At 40.8% G+C, this 19,105-nt stretch overlaps 1 protein-coding gene across 1 annotated transcript in view; it reads right to left on the bottom strand.

The window, feature by feature from the left end:
* The window catches only part of LOC145358160 (ER degradation-enhancing alpha-mannosidase-like protein 3), a 55,250-nt gene that overhangs the window by 15,545 nt on the left and 20,600 nt on the right, over positions 1-19,105 (bottom strand). Inside the window, exons 8-15 of the mRNA XM_080211882.1 lie at positions 16,871-16,976; positions 14,520-14,617; positions 11,174-11,299; positions 9,606-9,689; positions 8,206-8,289; positions 5,954-6,078; positions 4,285-4,450; positions 2,324-2,478 (exon numbers count right to left, since the gene is read on the bottom strand). Of these exons, the coding sequence (XP_080068008.1) occupies positions 2,324-2,478; positions 4,285-4,450; positions 5,954-6,078; positions 8,206-8,289; positions 9,606-9,689; positions 11,174-11,299; positions 14,520-14,617; positions 16,871-16,976 (944 nt within the window). The remainder of the gene's footprint in view (positions 1-2,323; positions 2,479-4,284; positions 4,451-5,953; positions 6,079-8,205; positions 8,290-9,605; positions 9,690-11,173; positions 11,300-14,519; positions 14,618-16,870; positions 16,977-19,105) is intronic.

The following is a 19,105-nucleotide window of genomic DNA, read 5'->3' as shown; positions in this document are numbered from 1 at the left end:
CAGGGACCTGGGTTCAATTCTGGCCTTGGGTGACTGTGGGTAGAGTTTGCATATTCTCCCTGTGTTTGCGTGGGATTCCTTGCACACTCCAAAGATGTGCTGGTTAGTTTGATTGGCCATACTAAATTGACCCTTAATGTCAGGAAGGTTAGCAGGGTAAATACATGAGATTACCGGGATACCAGGGTGGGATTATTGTTAGTCTAAGCTCAATGAGCCGAATGGCTTCCTTCTGCACTGTAGGGATTCTACGAACTCCAGTTCTTGTTCTTTAATGAAATGAGCCATCTGGGCAAGCTCAAGTCCTTCCTCAGTTTAAACCTCAGATTACAATGGTACAGATGCCTCCATAAACATAATTTCACATATTTTGGATCCAACAACATTGCATTAAAAAAAAAGAGATGCACATATGGACAACCACACTAAAAGCACACAGGAGTGGCCAGAATTCTCTAGCCGTTCACATCCTGCTTAAAGCGGGAACAGAGAATTTAGCACTCAGCCAAATATCAGACCAGCCACTGTGTGAATTCACACTTATATTCCATCTTTTTAAGAATTGTGGTTGAAAGTGCAGGCAGGCAACAACTTCCCAAATCTCTGGCTATGCTACTGTGCAATTGGATGCCATGAGTTTCAGAACTGCAGCTTCAATTCAAGATTTCTACAGGGAAAGCATCAAGACACTTCACTGGATAATGCATTTGAAACCAGGCACATAATCATAAATGTGGTCTGCTTAGTAAATTTTATTGACCCACGATGGCACTAAGGGCTTTCCTGATAAATGCAAAAGGCTAACCATCTTATTTCCAAAAAACAGAGGCAGTTTTAAACACAACTCTTGCTGACTGAAACATTTACTTTCATATGTGCTTCAAAGCATACTTGACTGACGAGAGATAGTCACTGCAATGTCATGTTTCTGTGCAAAAAGGTCAGAATATTCTTGATGTAGACTAGTTTCACAATAATCTCAAATCCAGTGAGGCAAGGTAAATTAAGATATGGTTCTCAAAAATCATTAGTAAGTTGCTGTGGTTTGTCTTTGTCTTTTGTCTTTGCTCATACATTTATTTTCCCAATTCCGAGCACACACTGTGGCTTTGAGGGTAAGGATTCATTCTTCTGTAAGTTTTGGTGACAAAGACCAAGGAAAAGACCATCTCCAATTTCTCCCTCTTCTTTGGACGATATATATTCTATACTTGAATTTATGACATGGTGGCATGGCCATCAGTCTAAACACTGTACAGTTCTAGTGAAACAAACTTCTCCCCAGCAAACTTTGGAGGTACAAATGCCAAACCCAGTCATTGTTGCACTTATTGCAGTGAATTTGTTTAATCCACCAGTTGTGCAACACTGTCATGGCCATTTCCCCAAGCCCCAGCGGAATTAAATGGTAATCAGGCGGTGAACTGCCTGCCATAAAAACAGAAAGCACTGGAGCTCTGGCAGCATCTGTGGAGAGGGAAACAGAGTTAACATTTTGAGTTGAATGACTCTTTTCAGAACTGCCTGCGGTCAAGAGTCCCTTGCCTTTAAAGGGAGCAATGGCCACAGTTGGGATCAGAAGCATCACTGGAGTTCCCAGAATAGAGGTGAATGGGGTGGGCTTGCTGGAGCCAGTGAACAGTGTGGAGGAGCAGCTTTTATAAGGGAGGGGGGGTGGCGGGGAGAGAGAGGCCTTTTTGCCAACAGGACTCTGCGTAGGACAAAGGAAGACCCTACCCCATATGGGTCCTCTGCTACTGATAAAATAACGGTGATGGTGAAATGAAGCTCTTGGATAGCTGTTAATTAGCTATTCAATTGGACTTCAATTGGTCTACCGATGGAATGGCTGACTTTTACCTTACCTGCCCCATTTAATACGGAGCAGTCAGGTAACGGGGCTTCCATCCCATGTCTTCCCAACCAATTGGAACAGACTGGATGCGATCACTGCTACACCTCCCCAAGTCCCAGTCTGTTCCAGAGGGGGCATTAAATTCCAACCACTATTTTATATATTCCACGTTAGGGATGGGCAATGTTGTAGCCCAGCGTCTACATCTAGGATTAAAGGATTAACAATTGCAGTTTTAAAAATTCTATACAAGGATATCATACTAAAAACAGAGCTTCTTCTATGCTAATTGCTTATAAGGAGGCCCTATTTTTCTGCACAGATGCTTTTCATACAAGGACAAAATTGTTTTCTGTGTTACTTCAATAAAATTATTTACGTTTTTTTTAAAAAATTGAGTTATTTATCAATAACACAAATCGCTTGATTTCATAAGATTAAATTGCAAAATCTATGGAAGGAACATACCTTTCTGTGGAGGTCTGAGAACTTGCATCAAGAACGATATCTCTGTAAGTTTCTCTTATCTTTTGTGCGTAGGATGGGTTATTAGGAAACAGGGTTTGAGCACTGGGGCACATATGGGAAAGGACACTATCTTCTTTGTTTTCCAATTTCACACTCTGCTCAAAAGGAAAAAAGATAGATTGATCGAAATAATTGACGTAAAACACTTTGTCTTGCAACGTATTTTTGGGTTTCCCAAATTGGTACCATTGGATGACAAATACAAAGAAAACAACCATGGTTACAATGTGAACATTGTAACACCTTTGTGTTGAACGATTCAAAAGAAACCTGAAATAGTCACATGATTTGGCCAAATCCATTTCTTGCCACAGTTCGTCAGTCTCTGACTATCTGGAAACCAGAAGAACTGGGCCCACAATTCATCCTACTAGTAGCTGATTCTGCAAGTTGGTTTTGCTCCATGTAATTCTATGCACTGTACACAACGATGGAGTTTAGGCTAATTCATTTTCCTCACACTTTTCAGCTCAAGTTAAACATTTCTTTACGTTCAATTCACTTGCCCCACGATATTCTTTTGAGAGGTTTGGAGGAAATAGACACTATCTATGCTGATTTTCAGCCAAACAGTGTGGATGAGCCAGAAGAGCCATATCCATAGTCACATCAGTTTGCTGGAGGTAGGGGCATTGTGGTGGTGATGTTGTCAAATTGTGGGAAGCTGTGGAGGATCAGCTTCCTGACTTAACTCCCACAGTTGGGCCATTTTACCATAGTAGGATTTGTTTCAGATAGGTGCCAAAGGCACGGAGGAAATTTAAATATTGAAATTGCCTATTAACGACCATTCTATCAACCTTTGGCATTTGGTTAAGGACAGATTAACCCCCTTCCCATCCTGCTGGCAAGAAAGGCAACAACCACTACCCGAATGATTAAATGAGAAGGCTTTTGCTCTTTATCAATATAACTTTCAATATTATTTTTAAACATTTATACCTGGAGTAGAGTGCAGGGTCCCTGCAATCCTCACAGTGGCCACCATTCCTCTGTGCAAGTCTCCCGCATAGGGCAGACAGCAACAGAGTGGCACAGTGGTTAGCGCTGCTGCCTCACAGCACCAAAGACCCAGGTTTGATCCTGGGCTTGGGTGACTGACTGTGTGGAGTTTGCACGTTATCCCTTTGTCTGCATGAGTTTCCTCCCGGTGCTCCGATTTCCTCAGTCAAAAGATGTGTAGGTTAGATGGATTAGCCAAGATAAATGTGTGGGGTTATAGGAATAGGGCAAGGAAGAGGACCTGGGTAAGACTGGTGCAGACTCAATGGGCCAAATGGCTTCCATCTGCACCATAGAGATTCTAAGAGAGCCTGGTGGCAGCTGTAAAATCAAGGGGCAAGTCCCTCCTACCAGCCATGAATGTTGCCAACATGCACTTCTTGCTGTTGCCCAGACTCTGAATTTTGATAAAATTCTGCTATTGCAGCACAGGAGACCATTCAGCCCTTTGACTCCACCTTTCCAATCCCAAGCAACTAACTTCCCTCAGACCTTAAGCGGGATTGCTGGAGGCTGTTATCAAAATTTAAGTTTAAAATAATACTTAGCTGAATATGGAAAGAGGTGCTCCGATCTCCATATGAAACCCCATGCCAGTGCCAGCTTTGCTTGCTACCTGACAACCCCCAATTTCTCAGCCCCCCAACCAGACTCACCTCAGAACACATCAGACAACACCCAACCAGCCAATCAAGTACCTCTTGGCAGTAACTGGCACCTGCAGTTTGCGGGTACTAAACTAATCAGTCCATTGGACAATCTGCTGTGTGCAGTTTGTAGCAATCTAATTCAAAGAGAGTGGAATCCAATTTGTAGGCTGAAGTCTTCACCATTTCATTAAATATTAAGGCATGAATGAGACAGAGTGCAAAAAAGTTAATAATGCCATAGTGACCTACCGTTATATTCTTACTACAAGTTTGACAGACTGTGGCTAATACAAGAGGCAGTAAATGAGCCTCGGTGGTGAAGACATAGTCATCTACGTTAAACGGCAGCTCATTGTCCTCGGCAAACAGCAAGTAGAGGTACTTGAACATCTCAGCCAGAAAGAATGAATCCATCCTTGAAAAATATAAAAAAAGCAATTTGGATACACAGAATACTAATTCATACATTCCTGTAACTTCAATTTTAGCGATTCCAAATTTCATTAAAAAAGAAACAAATTACATTAGATTTCAGATTGATGGCAAATTATTAACTGCTTCAAAGTACTCAGACATTTCATTTCTGTAGCTGAGATTACAATCTCAATCTGTCTGGAGCAAGCATGTGCAGAAATGAGTACAATCATTCACGGTTTATTACTTCACCTGCCTCACAGATGCATTTAGTTTGCCAAGAATTAAGTCCAATTAGGAACAGATCACCCCAGCCAAATGCTGATGTTAAACTTTACTGTCCACTCCTGCGCGAAGTGCAAAAGGTTTCACAGTAACTTCATTGCAGTGCTAACGGAAGCATTACTTGTGACCAATAAATAAACTTTATATGGATGTTTTAATCGGAAGGAAATTATTCTATTTCTATCTGAAGAATCTTGGTTAAACAACAGAAAGTAAGGAAAGCTGTGTAGACTGTGAAAGATCATCCACATTCATGTTCTTAAATTTTTATACTCTATTCGTACTACTGAAATGTTGTTAACCAGTTTCTATAAAGAGTGAACACCAGCAAATATTTACTGCTGATGGTCAAGATTTAATGTTAATTTTTTTTAATCAATTAATATAGACAATAAACTTAAAATAAATAAAAAAGTCCTAAAATTAATTGTCTAAGAATAGAACAGAAATATGTAACTGAAAGATGCATTTTTTTTTTATGCATTCACTTTCAATACCTACAAGGTTATTGTGGAAGGAAACAGGCAAACAACAGGGTGGCACAGTGGTTAGCACTGCTGCCTCACAGTGCCATGGACCCAGGTTTGATTCCAGCCTTGGGTGACTGTATGGCATTTGCTTGCTCTCCCTGTGTCTGCACGGGTTTCCTCCAAGTGCTCCAGTTTCCTCCTACACTCCAAAGACATGCAGATTAGGTGGATTGTCCCGTAGCATCCCAACAGCTATAGGTTAGGGGGATTAGCGGGGTAAATATATGGGGTTATGGGGATAGGATCTGGGTGGGATGCTGTTTTGGAGAATTGGTGCAGACTCAATGGGCTGAATTGCCTCCTTCTGCACTGTTGGGATTCTATTTACCCATTTTCATTAAAAGATTACACCCTTGGTTTTCTGCTACAGTTTACATTTTACTCCAGATCTTGTATAAATTAAATTAAAAGGATAAGCTAAGCTATCTCTACTTACAAAGTTATTTCTATCTGTCATTAAGAATAATTTTTATATTTCATTTGTTTTAAGACTACATGATGATATTTATCTTTTGGCTGCTTTTATTTAATTGAAAGTGGACGAAAGAAAAATCAATCTCATACTTTGGGCTGCCATTCACTGCAATGGGATCATTTAGTCAGACTGTTCTGACCTCAGAAAGCTAATAACCAAGTGAATTTTTGGACTGAATGTTGCAAGTTGAATTGCACTTCTGGCACCAATGTACCTGTCTTCATGGTTGCCGGTTCGGACATCTTGCACGGCAGCAAATCCACAAGGCACTCGTGCATGCTGGTTTAAGCTGTCCACAACTGATTTACCAACGTGTAGATAATAAGGATCTTTGGTGGCCTGATTACAGAAAAAAAAGCACAAAGCAGATTTGATTCAGTGATAGCAGGGAAAGAATATTTTCGACTTTAATGAATGGAGAAAAAGTAATTCTCCTTAATCCATTCCTAATGAACTCCCACTGGCAGAAATAAACAGTAATTATTGATTTGGAAAAAATGTGCATTGGGCACAACATTAAATAAAAAGAAATATTAGCGACAAGTCCCATTACCAACAGCCACATCACAGAATTTCTGATTACGAGCTGGTAATTCTTACATCTAAGCCAGAGATTTAGCTCTTGGGTCAGGAGCACATATTTGGGGGATTCCTGAAAAACAGTCCCAAAAGTTCGGTGTTTCACACCAGTAGGGGTGTGACGTGGGGTATTGGCAGAAGTTAGGTCAGAAACAGTTCAGAAGCAACCCAGACTCTGTTGGGCTTGGCGAAAGTGCCAGATCACCATGGCTGGTCTTTCAGCCTAGCCCGCAAAAACTCAAAAAACAGCCCTTCAACTATCACCCTCGCACTGCCTCAGTGCCACCCACATTCCATAAATGAATTTTTTTAAATCTCAAACACTCGCCATGCCCAATCCATACCAACGCGTGTCTCTCGTTCCCCATCCACATCATGGCCCCTTGTACCTTCTATGCTAACCTAATCCCTCCCACCCATCCCCATGGCTCCCATTATCTTGTGCCCATCCACCCACCCCCATAGTCACTTGTGCTAACTTAGTGCCAACCCATGCAAACCCCTGCCCCTCCAGCCACAACTTTATAGAATCATCGAATCCTTACAGTACAAAAGGAGGCCATTCAGCCCATTGAGTCTGCACTGACCACAATCCTAACCAGGCCCTCTCCCCATAACCTCTCCTATTTACCCGAGCTAGTCCCCCAGATACTAAAGGGCAAATTAACATGGCCAATCAACCTAACCTGCACATCTTTGGACTGTGGAAGGAAACCGGAGCATCCAGAGGAAACCCATGCAGACACGGGAAGAACGTGCAAATGCCACATAATCACCCGAAGACAGAATTGAACACAGATCCCTGGTGCCTTGAGAGAGCAGTGCTAACCATTGTGCCACCTTTATACTCCCTCATATCAACTCATCCAGTTTCCACCTTAGGCTAACCTCATGCCCCATGTTGCAAGGAAATAAAATAGCATTTCAAATGTGTATTTTTTTTTAATATGAATTTGTCACTCATTTATAATTACCCATTCTCTACATTTAAATCCATTCAATAACTCAATTCTTTAAAAAAAGAGAAGCATTTGTATTCACAACCAACAGCAAGGACTTGAAGTTGTCAATCATACTGTGAGCACAGATACCCCACTATGATAATCGTAGGTTTGTGAAATCAGGCATGCAACATAAATCCTACAACGCCAACCCTCAGGCTCAACAGAGCAAAATAGCAAGCATTGATTTTTTTAAAACTGTAGACTGCTTTTTAAAAAGTTTAAATGTCACATTTAAATTATTTGATAGTTTCCATGGCAGTCCCCATGAAACTATCCACTTTTTACGCCCACTTATGTCTACTTTTAACAATCTCAAACGGCAATTTACATCTCTTGGAGAGGTCCCTGGACGTCTCCAAAAGGATACCCTATGCTTTAGGCTCTCCATCAAACTGGACATTCTAATTACAAAGATTGGGTTTGACTAAAAGCAGCTGCACTTTAATATGTGCAGCTGACACCATGAACCACAGATGTGAAATCTATAACCCGCCGCTGCTTCCCACCCCTACCCTCCCCTAGTGAAAATAGTGGGTGCCACTTCCAGAATCAGGCCCCTGGCACCATTTTGGAAATGTCAGTGACACTCTCAGCATTGAGAGGACTCAGGCTACATTATGGAAAGATACAGGTATATAAGGTCATCATGCCAGAACTGTTATTCTTTGCTCTAGATGCTTTCTGCAGATGGAAGATTTAAGAATGTTAAAGTAGAAAGGAAGAGTACCCAGATATTCAAGACCTTAAACAAAATAATTGACCGTAAATGATAACAGATATTAACATTGACAGAGTGTAGAATATCCACTTCTTTAGCTGCAGAATGTTTTGATTACCTTTAAATTTCTAACAAGGAATTTTGTGGTTAAAGGAGCTTACTAACCTTATAAAGGAAATAAGTACTTTCAATGAATTCTGGTCTTAAAGGATGTTGAGCCCAATGGACTGCAAAGTCAGTGGTAAATGCCTTTGAATATACAAGTTAGACAAACTTACATCATAAGCAACATAAACAGGAAGCAAAATAAAATCTCATACATCTTGTGAATTCTTCTCTACCAATTCTCTTATCAGCTTCAAAGGTATGTTAGTGGACTGACTGCTTAATATTAATTCATGGATGATCCAGAATTTTCTGTGATTTATCAGAAAGATTTAAGCCACTAATTCTAGCCCCTGCAAGCAACTATGCATCTTTGCTGCCAACTTCATCCGACTTCCTGTCTGCATACTCCAAAAGTATATAATCTTAATGGTCGCGTGAACCACCTCATTCCACGTGGTACCAGAGCTGGACAGAGGCTCCCAGAAGGCAGTTGGTAATGAAGCTGGTAGCCTCAGGTTTAACCTGTTTTGAAGTTTAACAGTGAGCAATTGGATTTCCCAGGAAGTCCCAAAGTTGAGACAAAGTGAGCACAATGGAGAGAAGGCAAGTACCTTGCTTGTAGGCCAGGAGGAGCAGCAGTGCTTCCTCCAGTCCCCCAGATCCCCTTCCCTTATAAAGACGTCCAGAGTAAAGTACTGAACTCACCCCCCACTGTGATTTGAGATTGGGCTCTCTCTCCCTTCCACCAACCCCCACCTTCCCAGGGTCTAGGATTGGACCTACCTGGCCCTGTGCTTTCCACCCAACTGGAAATCAAGCCTATCCATCAGGCTGACTTGAGACGGAGAAAATTGGTGAGCGCCAAAAGACAGAATCGACTGATGTGTGGGGAAATCCGGACTTCCACTATCTATCCTCACTGCACATGCAACACCAACCAATATGAATTTGAAATGTTGATTTGCTTTTTATAGTAGTTTGGGACTTCTATAAAACACTTCAAAATTATTGACTAACTTATCAAAAAATGAATATGAACACTAAGTTTAATTCTCATCTTCCAAAGATAAGGCTAACCTTAACAACTCATTAATTACTATTGCAGTATTTCATGTATATCTACTTGTGGGTGTTTCTGCTTTATGTTGTCATTCAGTCTAGTATGCTAAAGAGGGTGAGTGGTTTATAAACACTGCAATGACAACCTAAAAATTCACCATCAGGAAAGTCTTTGCCACATAACGATTTAAGAAAACATTTCAGTTTAGGCTGAAATCCAAAGGGATGGCCATTAACATTTCTATATTACAGGTGATATAGTTTGCAGTTTCCAAAGCAGGTAGGGAAGGGCGAATGGAAGCATTTCAAAAGGTGAGCAGGAATGTAATTCACAAAGGTAGAATTTATGCATTGATACTAATATCTAGTTATGCAATGAGCTTCAGAAATCTCCTTACCTCTGGTAAAAATTTGTGTCGCTGTGTAACCTGGTATAACATTTCATGAGTTTCTATTGCAGGTTGCAAGTCTCCTTTTAGTACCTAAAGACAAAAATATACTGGAAAGTTGTACTCATAGCGTCAGCTGGATGAATTTATCTATGTGCATTAGCAGGCAAACTGGAAATTTTTCTTAAAGCTGTTTTTTTCCCTTACTTATTTTGTTCTACAATTTTAAGCATGGGTGAATATTTTGAGACACAAAATAATAATCTATGTCACAATTTTGAGTTTGTTGGAAGTTGGTTGGATAAAGTCCCAAGAGAAGTCTGAAACAGCTATTGGATGTAAAACACAAGTCTAGTTAGATGGTTAGCTTTATTTTAATAAGGGTCAAAATTATTTTTTAATTTTGTGCGATTTATATCATAGAATCCCTACAGGGCAGAAGGAGAACATTTGGCCCATTGAGTCTGCACTGACTCTCCAAAGCATCTTACCAAGTCCCACCCCCTGCTCCATCCCTGTAGCCCCATGTATTGACCCCATTGATCCCCCTAACCTGTACATCTTGGGACACCAAGGGGGAATTTAGCATGGCCAATCCACCCAACTTGCACATCTTTGGACAGCAGGAGAAAGCGCACAGACACGGGGTGAATGTACAAACTCCACCCTGACAGTCACCCAAGATTGAAATTGAACCCCGGTCCCTGGTGCTGTGAGGCAGCAGTGTTAAACATGGTGTCATTGTGCCTCAGGACTACAGTTTTCTTTTCAGTATTAAATATTTTATCTTGCCTTCATGCTTTGTTGCATTAAGCCCCAAAACAATCTAAAATAATTAAAAACAAGCAGACATGTGTAAATGAACCACTGCTATAATTGTATAAAGGGTGAATGTGTGCAATTTAAAACTATAAAATACGATCAATACATATGAATAAGAAAAAGGTCAACTAATACGACAACCAATGTGAGACAAAATGATACGAACTTGCTCCTCGCTGTAATTTATCTTTACCCCAAGTATGACCTGTGGTAAACAATTACATTTTTAACAACTTTCTGCTGAAGAAATTTTGTTAAATGTTTGTATTCGAGAATGCTGCAGGATTATGAGAGAGTAGGGCAGTGGGATTAGCAAAGAGTAAGCAGAGATATAATCCGAGTGACGTTCTGCACTGCAAATTTGTGCATACTATCACCTATTTAGATTTAGGATCAAGTCCCAGGCTATACTCCGGTGCCAATCATTACTTAACAAAATGGCAGAGCTGTTCCAGAACACAACAGCTGCTCCTTTTTGTACACAGGAAGTGAGCACGGATGCAAGTGAATGGAAGGTCTTCATAAAACTGCCACAGGAAAATCAAAGCAATCTTTATTTTAATGTCTCTTTTCCATGAAGGCTAGCCCAAGGATATTTAAGTGCACAAAATCCTATAAACTATCAACAAGGTGAGTTTTTTTTTAAAGAAAATGAGAAATGTAAGATATTTTGATTTTCATTAAACCATAATGAATTTTTAACATTAATTCCAAACACACTAATGGTTTCAAGCAAAAGAGAATGCAAGCCGTACCTGTAAGCCTGGAAAAAAGGCAAGAAGGGAATCCATCCATTTTCTGGCATTAATTGTAGGGTTATGCATGTGAACATCAAGAAGTAGGGGAGGCTGACTAATGTACTTCATAATGGCTGTGTAATGCTAGATAAAACAGAATAAAAGTTGAAATGGACATTTTATAAAGTCTCACATATATTTCACTCACAGAGCTGGATCAAAATCAAAGATCTGTTTAAAACAATTATCTAATATTATTAGCACAGCCTTTAGTTTAGATCCCACTGCTAGGGGGCGATTTAGCACCTGCATTCCCATCAGTGCGAACAGTGACACGAGTACAAAATCTCGCAAGAGTTGAGAAATGAGTTTCCAACCAGCGAGAACTCATTTCCCCATTCTCCCTCCCCTCTCACTGGTGACCTCATTTAAATACATTTTAACAGATTTACATGTTATTAGAAGGGCCAACACACCACATGATTTCCCCTTACTACACATTCAAATCTCGCAATGTAACAAGGTTAGGAAACAGTTGAGGGGTTCCTGCGGGGGTGCCAAGGTCACTATAGCCCCCAGGGAGGGGAAGAGGGAATGCCTGGGCGCTCCCTGGCACTGTCTGCTGGCACTTATTTGTGCCTGGGGCAATGACAGAGACAGGTCCTCTGCACAACCCAATTTGGAGGGGGGGTCTCTTGTTATATGTGGAGGGGAGAGGAGGGGGGAGAGAATACCAAGGCCTTTCAAGGGGGCAGGAAAACTTGGCAGTGACAGGGGAGTAGCCATTAAGGAGAGCAACAGGGAGGATTTAAGGTCAGTTTTGACTGGGGTGCCCTTTAAAGATGCTACCCTGATTGTTATGGAGCCAGCCTTGACAGCCCTATCAGAGTCCACCCCGCTAGGCTGATGCATAAGCCAGGCCCCCAGATTTTTTTCTGCCAGAGTGCCAGAAAATGCGGTCTGAAAATGCGGCAGTGCATCTGCAGAGATACACTGAGATAAAACAAAATACTGCAGATGCTGGAATCTGAAACAAAAACAAAAAATGCTAGAGAAACTTAGCAGGTTTGATAGCATCTACACAGAAAGAGCAGAGCCAACGTTTCAAGTCAGGATGACCTTTCATCAGAGCTGACGAAGGGTCATCCTGACTCAAAATGTTGGCTGTATTCTTTCTCCACAGATGCTGTCAGACCTGCTGAGTTTCTCTAGCATTTTCTGTTTTCGTTGGAGAGACATACACGTGCCAGTCTTCAGTCTGACAAATTACGGGAAAATTCCTCCCCAGTCTGTTATGTGGCACAAATTTCTTTGCCAGAATTTGGTTACAATTTAGATGACATCCGGTCTTTGCAACATTTCTTTCTGACGTCAACACTCATTCCCCAACCCCCAGCAACGTAGCTTTCCATTGTTCTAATCTGCTTGTGGGACCCAAGTTGGGATTCTCCGGCTATGCTCATCTCCAAACCAGAGAATCCTTTCTATGGTCAATGAACCTTTTCATGGTGTCCCCCCTCCCCTCCCCCACTACAGTTCCCATGGCAGGCGGTACGAGAGAATTCCTTTTCAAGTTTCTCCTTGATGATAGCGGACATTGTTCCACTAAACCTTAGGCAGACAAAATAAGAATGGAACTCAAATGAACAAAGATAACCTTCAATGAAAAGTTTTTTTTTCCCTAGAATTCTCAGATCCTAATTAATATCAACTATTTTCTGGGAATTCAAAATAAATTTTTCCTCTTTCACTATTTTTAAAGTAATGTACTTCTCTCAGCTGTTCATTGAAACAGAACCACTATTTTAATATACAGAAAGGACCTAACGGGACTTTTCTGCATTCCGAATATCCATCTTTCTGCATTAAAAAAAGAGAACAGTCACGTATAAGCTAAGTCAATCTTACACCCGTGTTTAAGTTTGAATTTTTTTTTGTCTGATAAACAAATTAGTCAGCTGAAAATATCAAATTAAGCCTATTTCAAACAGATTGAATAAAAATATGAAAATACATTATTAGGGTTATGAGTCAGCATTAAATAGAAATGCACAGAATCTGATTAAAAATGCATGAAACGATCATTTCCAATGTTAATTCACAAACTATTACACTGCTGATTGCACTACTGAACAGACTATTCTATAAGAAAATGATTTTTTAGGATTATATTTTTCTAGGTGCAAGCTGTTTCAGCTAATATAAAAATAACTCTAGGTCTACACTATCCCATACAGGGACCTGGTACAACATTGTCCCATCAAATTCATCAGTTCCTTCAATAAAATGGATCGATAAGATTTCAATTTAGGAAAATATCTGGCCCGGTTGAATAACAATTGTTCCATTGATTACTCTGAACTTTTTGTATTTAATTTGTGATGATCTGCACAAAGTCCATGGAAATCATAGATTGATCTCCTTCTGGGGCTCGTTGAGTTCGAGTTCCCCAGGTAACAGGCAGTGGTCAATTAGAACTCATTACTAGAGTCTTAAGGCAGGCCCAGGACTGGGCCTGCTGAACTGTAGTCCCAGGCAGGGACCAGTGTGTGTACACTACACACACATCTTTTGATCTAGCTTTTATCATCAAACAACAACACTCTAATTCCAATTAATTACACACAAATCACCTCAACTTTTTTCTTCCTTACTTTCACATTTGTTTGCCTGCTTCTATTTTGGACCATGCCCTTCTTCTTAATAGATTTGCAACTTTGGACATGGTTCATTAATTATTGTTCTCTGATGCTGATCCTCCATAATCCAGATCAGTGTGCCAGGTTCCATGCTTACCTATTCAGTCGTGACCACAGAATCTCTTGAAATGGTTTTTCTTCTCATCCCCACCCTGTTGATTCTTGAGTCTCTCAAGGATCTATTCTTAACTGCCTCCTATGTCTCATCTACATGGTGCTCTTTAGTGTTATTATCTGACAATGAGACGATTGGGTTCCACATCTATCATACCACTTTCAGTGCAGTACTGAAGGAGTGCTGCACTGTCACAGATGCTGGATGGGGTTTTTCAGTCCTGCCTGCTGCTGGAATTGTCACAGGATGGACAATTTAACAGGCCAGAAAAAGGTCTGTCGACTTGGGACAGAAATTTCTGGACCCGTGGTGGAACCAAAAAACAAACACACCCGCTGTTTTTCAGATGAGATGTTAAACCAAGGTCCCATCTGTTCAACCACATGGGCATAAAAGATCTCGTGACGAGGCCCAAGTCTTATGTGTGATGCATCACTTGCTATACTAACTCTCCATGTCTCTTGGCCACACATTAGCAAATTTTTCCTTTAGTATTTTAAGATCATAGGACTAAATAGGTATTATTTTTCTTTTTGAACATAAGACTTACTGTATTAAACCTCTCCAAATATACATCATCTCCCAGCAGGATATAGGCCTTCAACAGGTACTCGTAGTACGAATCGATTCCAGCACCAACTCCACTGTCTTAGAATATAATGGCATCTGTTAGTCACACTACAAAAGTGGTTGGAAAGATATCATGAGTTGGCATTATTGATTGGCAAGTAGAGCACATCGGTAATACAGGGGAAGTGACTAGAGAAGTGGCAAAGGAGTTGTGTACACCCATACTTCAACATGTGGTGCTAATTTACAATATTGGGAGAGCACAGATGATTTTTCCCAACATGAAAATATTGAAAAACAAGTTTATAAAGTGAACAGGAATAACAGAAAATCTTGAGCACTATTGAAATGCTTCTATACATCAATCTACCATTCCACGTCACCTACTTTGAGACTACCTCCTTGAGGGTGGGTTTCCACATCATTTGATTATGGTTCACTTGGGAGTCAGGCTGTAAAGTTTTTTTTTGAGTGTATCTAACATTTTTTTTTCCTCTGATATCCTGAATCTGCAGCATTTTGCTTTTGGTAACATAAGACTCCTATTTTCCCCATCAAAATACATGTGTTAGTATAACTGCAGGCTATCTAGTTCCAAGTTAAGCTAACATAAGGTATAACTATCCATATGAATCCCTACTAATCAATTTCTGGGAGACAAAGATTTGGCATTCCAATAGATAAAGTAATAACTTTTTTGCATACTGCTGTTGACATATTAAGCTTTAGTTGTTTACTAAGAAAATTTCACGTTCATTGATGTGGAGACCAACACAAAGAACATTGTATTCTTTGAATAATTTAAGAACATAAGAAATAAGAACAGAAAGAGGCCATGCAGCCCCTCAAACCTGCTCAGCTACTCAATAAGATCATGGTTGATCTGATTGTAGCCTTAACTCTACTTTCCTGCCAGTCCAACTCGGTCTTGAATATATTCAACGAGCCTGCCTGCACAGCTCTCCAGGGAAGAGAATTTCAAAGACCAAATTCTTCCGCATTTCTGTCTTAAATGAGAGACCCCTTATTTTGAAACAGTGTCCAATCGTTCTAGATTTCCCCGCAAGAAGAAACATTCTTTCAGCATTTACCCTGTAAAGTCCCCTCAGGATCTTATGTTTCCATAAAACTACCTCCCGTTCTTCTAAACATCAATGAGTATAGGCCCAGGCTGCTCAACCTTTTGTCAGCACCCCTTTATTCCAGGAATCAGCATGACCCCTTTATTCCAGGTATCAGCACAGCGAACATCTCTGAACTGACTCCAATGCAAGGGTGTCCCTCCTTAAGATGACCAAACTATATACAGTACTCAGTGTGCTCTTATCAATACTCTGCACAGTTGCAGCAAGACTTTCTGCTTTTATATTCCATTCCCCTTGCAAATAAGGCCATTCTATTTGCCTTCTTAATTATTGGTTGTACTTGCATGTTGAATTATTGTTAGTCATACAGGACACTCAAGTCCACAGTGGTTACCGGCTGCCTGAGCGCTCACCTCTGAAATCCGCTCGGAAGTGAAAGCACCAGGTTCACACTTACATAGACCTGTTTAAATGGCACTGATGTGACATCATGCCGGTGCTCACTGAATATCTGGTGAGCAAGGGAGATTTCTGTGGTCCCGCAATGTGTTTCATGTCACTCCACTGATGAGGGGCCGATAAGATTGGAACTTGGAAGCTTGCCGAATTTTGAGCATGCATTGCCATCCCTGTAGACCAAGTGTGCTGGCTCATAATCAGTGACCTAAACGGGAATCGAACCCAGGCCCCTGGCACTGTAAGGCAGCAGTGCTAACCACTGTGCCACCATGACACCTGTTGCTGTGCAATCTTGAGTTAATCCTTTTGCTTTTATTTAATTAATCCTGTCTGATAACATATTACGAGGTCCAACTCAAATAATGTAACTTTTAGTATGTTCAGACTGGCTTTAAAGCCCAGGGTGAAGTTAAATGGCTACAATGCTGCAGAATTGATTATAGGAGGCTCTGACATTTTCCTTCAATGCTTTAAGTGTTGTATTGACAGTTACTAAGTGTTGCAGAGTAAGGGACATAGTGGAGACTGGATCATAGAAACACAAACACAATGGTTGGGATTCTCTGGCCTCTCAGCAGCATGTTTCACTCAGCGGGAGGCGGTGTGAACAGCAGGAAATTCTGGCCAATGTTTGTTAAGTACAGGCGGGCTCTGAAAGGTGTACATACGTGTGTGCTGCAAATGTGCATTCCTCGTTTCCTCAGTAACTCAAATAATTTAAATGAATTTACATAATACAAAATAATTCGGTGCAGTTTACATCAGTTAGATAATGTGCTGCGCTCACCCCGCCTAATCCAGTCACCATTGTGGATGTTGATCACTGTCCCCACAAGATTACTGCCTCTCTGCCGCTTATCCCACAGAAAATCCATTGCTCTCCGTGCATACTCCTACAGAGAAAGAAAGTCATCACGTAAAGGAGGAAAAATAGAAACAGCACTTATAATTTCCTACGGCATCCTATTTGACTATTTAGCTAGACACGCCAGACTGAGTGAAGGGTGGTATGAGAAGGCATCACCAAAAATTAAATCAATATTCCACTGAGGTCAGATCACAGTCTTCCAAAACGTAGATAAAGGCAGGATAGTCACTGAGGTTACACTTGTTACCTTCCAATCTGCATGAACTGTTCCAGAACGTATAGAATTTTGGAAGATGGCCATCAGTGCATGCAGTATCTCTTCAGGCACCTCTTTCAACATACTGGATGGAAATGATCAGGTTCCGGGTCTTATCAACTTTCAATCTCATTAATTTCTTCAGTGCTACTTTTTTTTTTACAAATACTAATCTCTTTCAGTTCCTCATTCCCTCGGTTCTCAAGTATTTTTGGGACTGTTTATGTATCTTCCTTTGTGAAGATGGGCATAAAATATTTGCTTAATTTCTCTCCATTTCCTTATTTCTCATTAAATCAGTAGCAAAATGATGGAAGGGTTCTTGTTGATACTATCAAGAAACAATAACTCATCAATAACCTTTTCAGCATAGCTCAAGTTTACATTCTGCCTCTTGATCAATGATGAAACCACAGCGTTGATCCAAACACAGATAAAAGAGCTCAATTCCAGGGATGAGGTAAGACTGCCTGCCTTTGAAGTTAAGACAGCAATTCAGTCTGACATCAACAAGCCCTAGTAAAATTGAAGGCCATGGAAATCATGGGGGAAGCCCTCCATTGGTTGAAGTCAGACCTAGCATAATGAAAGCTGGTTGCAGTTGCTGGAGGCCGAATAACTCAGCACAAGGCCAACATGACAGAAGTTTCTCATGGCAAAAACAGCTTTAGAGTTTTGCCTTCGCTCCATCATAGGAGCAGAACTGGAACCTGATGATTGTATAGTTTTCAGTTCCAACTGCAGCTTCTCAAAGATGTTGTCATGCCCACATACAACATGACCTGGACAACGTTAAGCTTTGTGCTTTTTGTTTGAATTCATTCATAGGATGTGGACATCTGCCTCAGCCAGCATTTATGGCCCACCCCTAACTGTCTTTGAACTGAGTGGCTTGCTGGGCCATTTAAAGGGGCATTTAAGAGTCACCCACATTACTGTGGGTCTGAGGTCACATCTAGGCCAGATAAAGCAGAGTTCCTTCCCTAAAAAACATTAGTGAACCAGATGGGTTTTTACAAAAAATTGACAATGGTTTCATGGTCATTGTTAGACTTTCAAATCCAGACTGCTGCGGGAGTTAAAATTTCACCATCTGTCACACTGGGGTTCAAACCCAAATCCCCAGAGCGCTACGCTGGGTATTTGGATTATTAGTCCAGTGACAATACTAATGCACCACTATCTCCCCGGATAACTGGCAAGTAACATTCCCACCATAAAGTGGCAGGCAATGATCGTCTCCAACATTGAATCAACATCCTTGAGTCCCCTGAACTAGGAACTTAATCAGACCTGCCATAATAATTGTGGTTACAAGAGCAAGTGAGAAGGTGGGTATTTTGTGTCACACTTTGCCATCTCACTTCTCAAAGGCTTTCCAAGATCTAGAAGACGTAAGTCAAGAGAGTGATGAAATACTCTCCATTTGCATGGATGGGTGTAGCTCTAACAATACTTGGGAAGTTTGACACCATCCAGAACATGGCAACCTCATTTGACTGACACCCCTGATTGCAGTGTTCACTATCAACAAATATGCACTGTAGCAATTTGCCAAGACTTCTCTGATAGCGCTTCCCAAGCCAGTGGTCTCTACCTAGAAGGACAAAGGCAGAAGGTGCATGTGAACAATACCACCTTCAAGTCCTCCTCCAAGTCACACACCATCTTGCTTTGAAATATATCACTGTTTATCCATTGGGTCAAAATCCAGGAACTCTCTCCGAACAGCACTGTGGGAGAACCTTACTACATGGACTGCAGCTATTAAAGAAGACTGCTCATCATCACCTTCCTGGGATGAGCAATACATGAAGGCCTTACCTGCAATGTCGACATTCTGTGACTGAATGAAAAGAAATGTCTATGTGTTTGTGTTTTACTACTTACAATTGTGA

Source organism: Carcharhinus amblyrhynchos, chromosome 25, assembly GCF_965287045.1.
Source record: "Carcharhinus amblyrhynchos chromosome 25, sCarAmb.v2.hapA, whole genome shotgun sequence".
Classification (NCBI taxonomy): Eukaryota; Metazoa; Chordata; class Chondrichthyes; order Carcharhiniformes; family Carcharhinidae; genus Carcharhinus; species Carcharhinus amblyrhynchos.
This window is presented reverse-complemented; position numbering and strand designations above follow the sequence as displayed.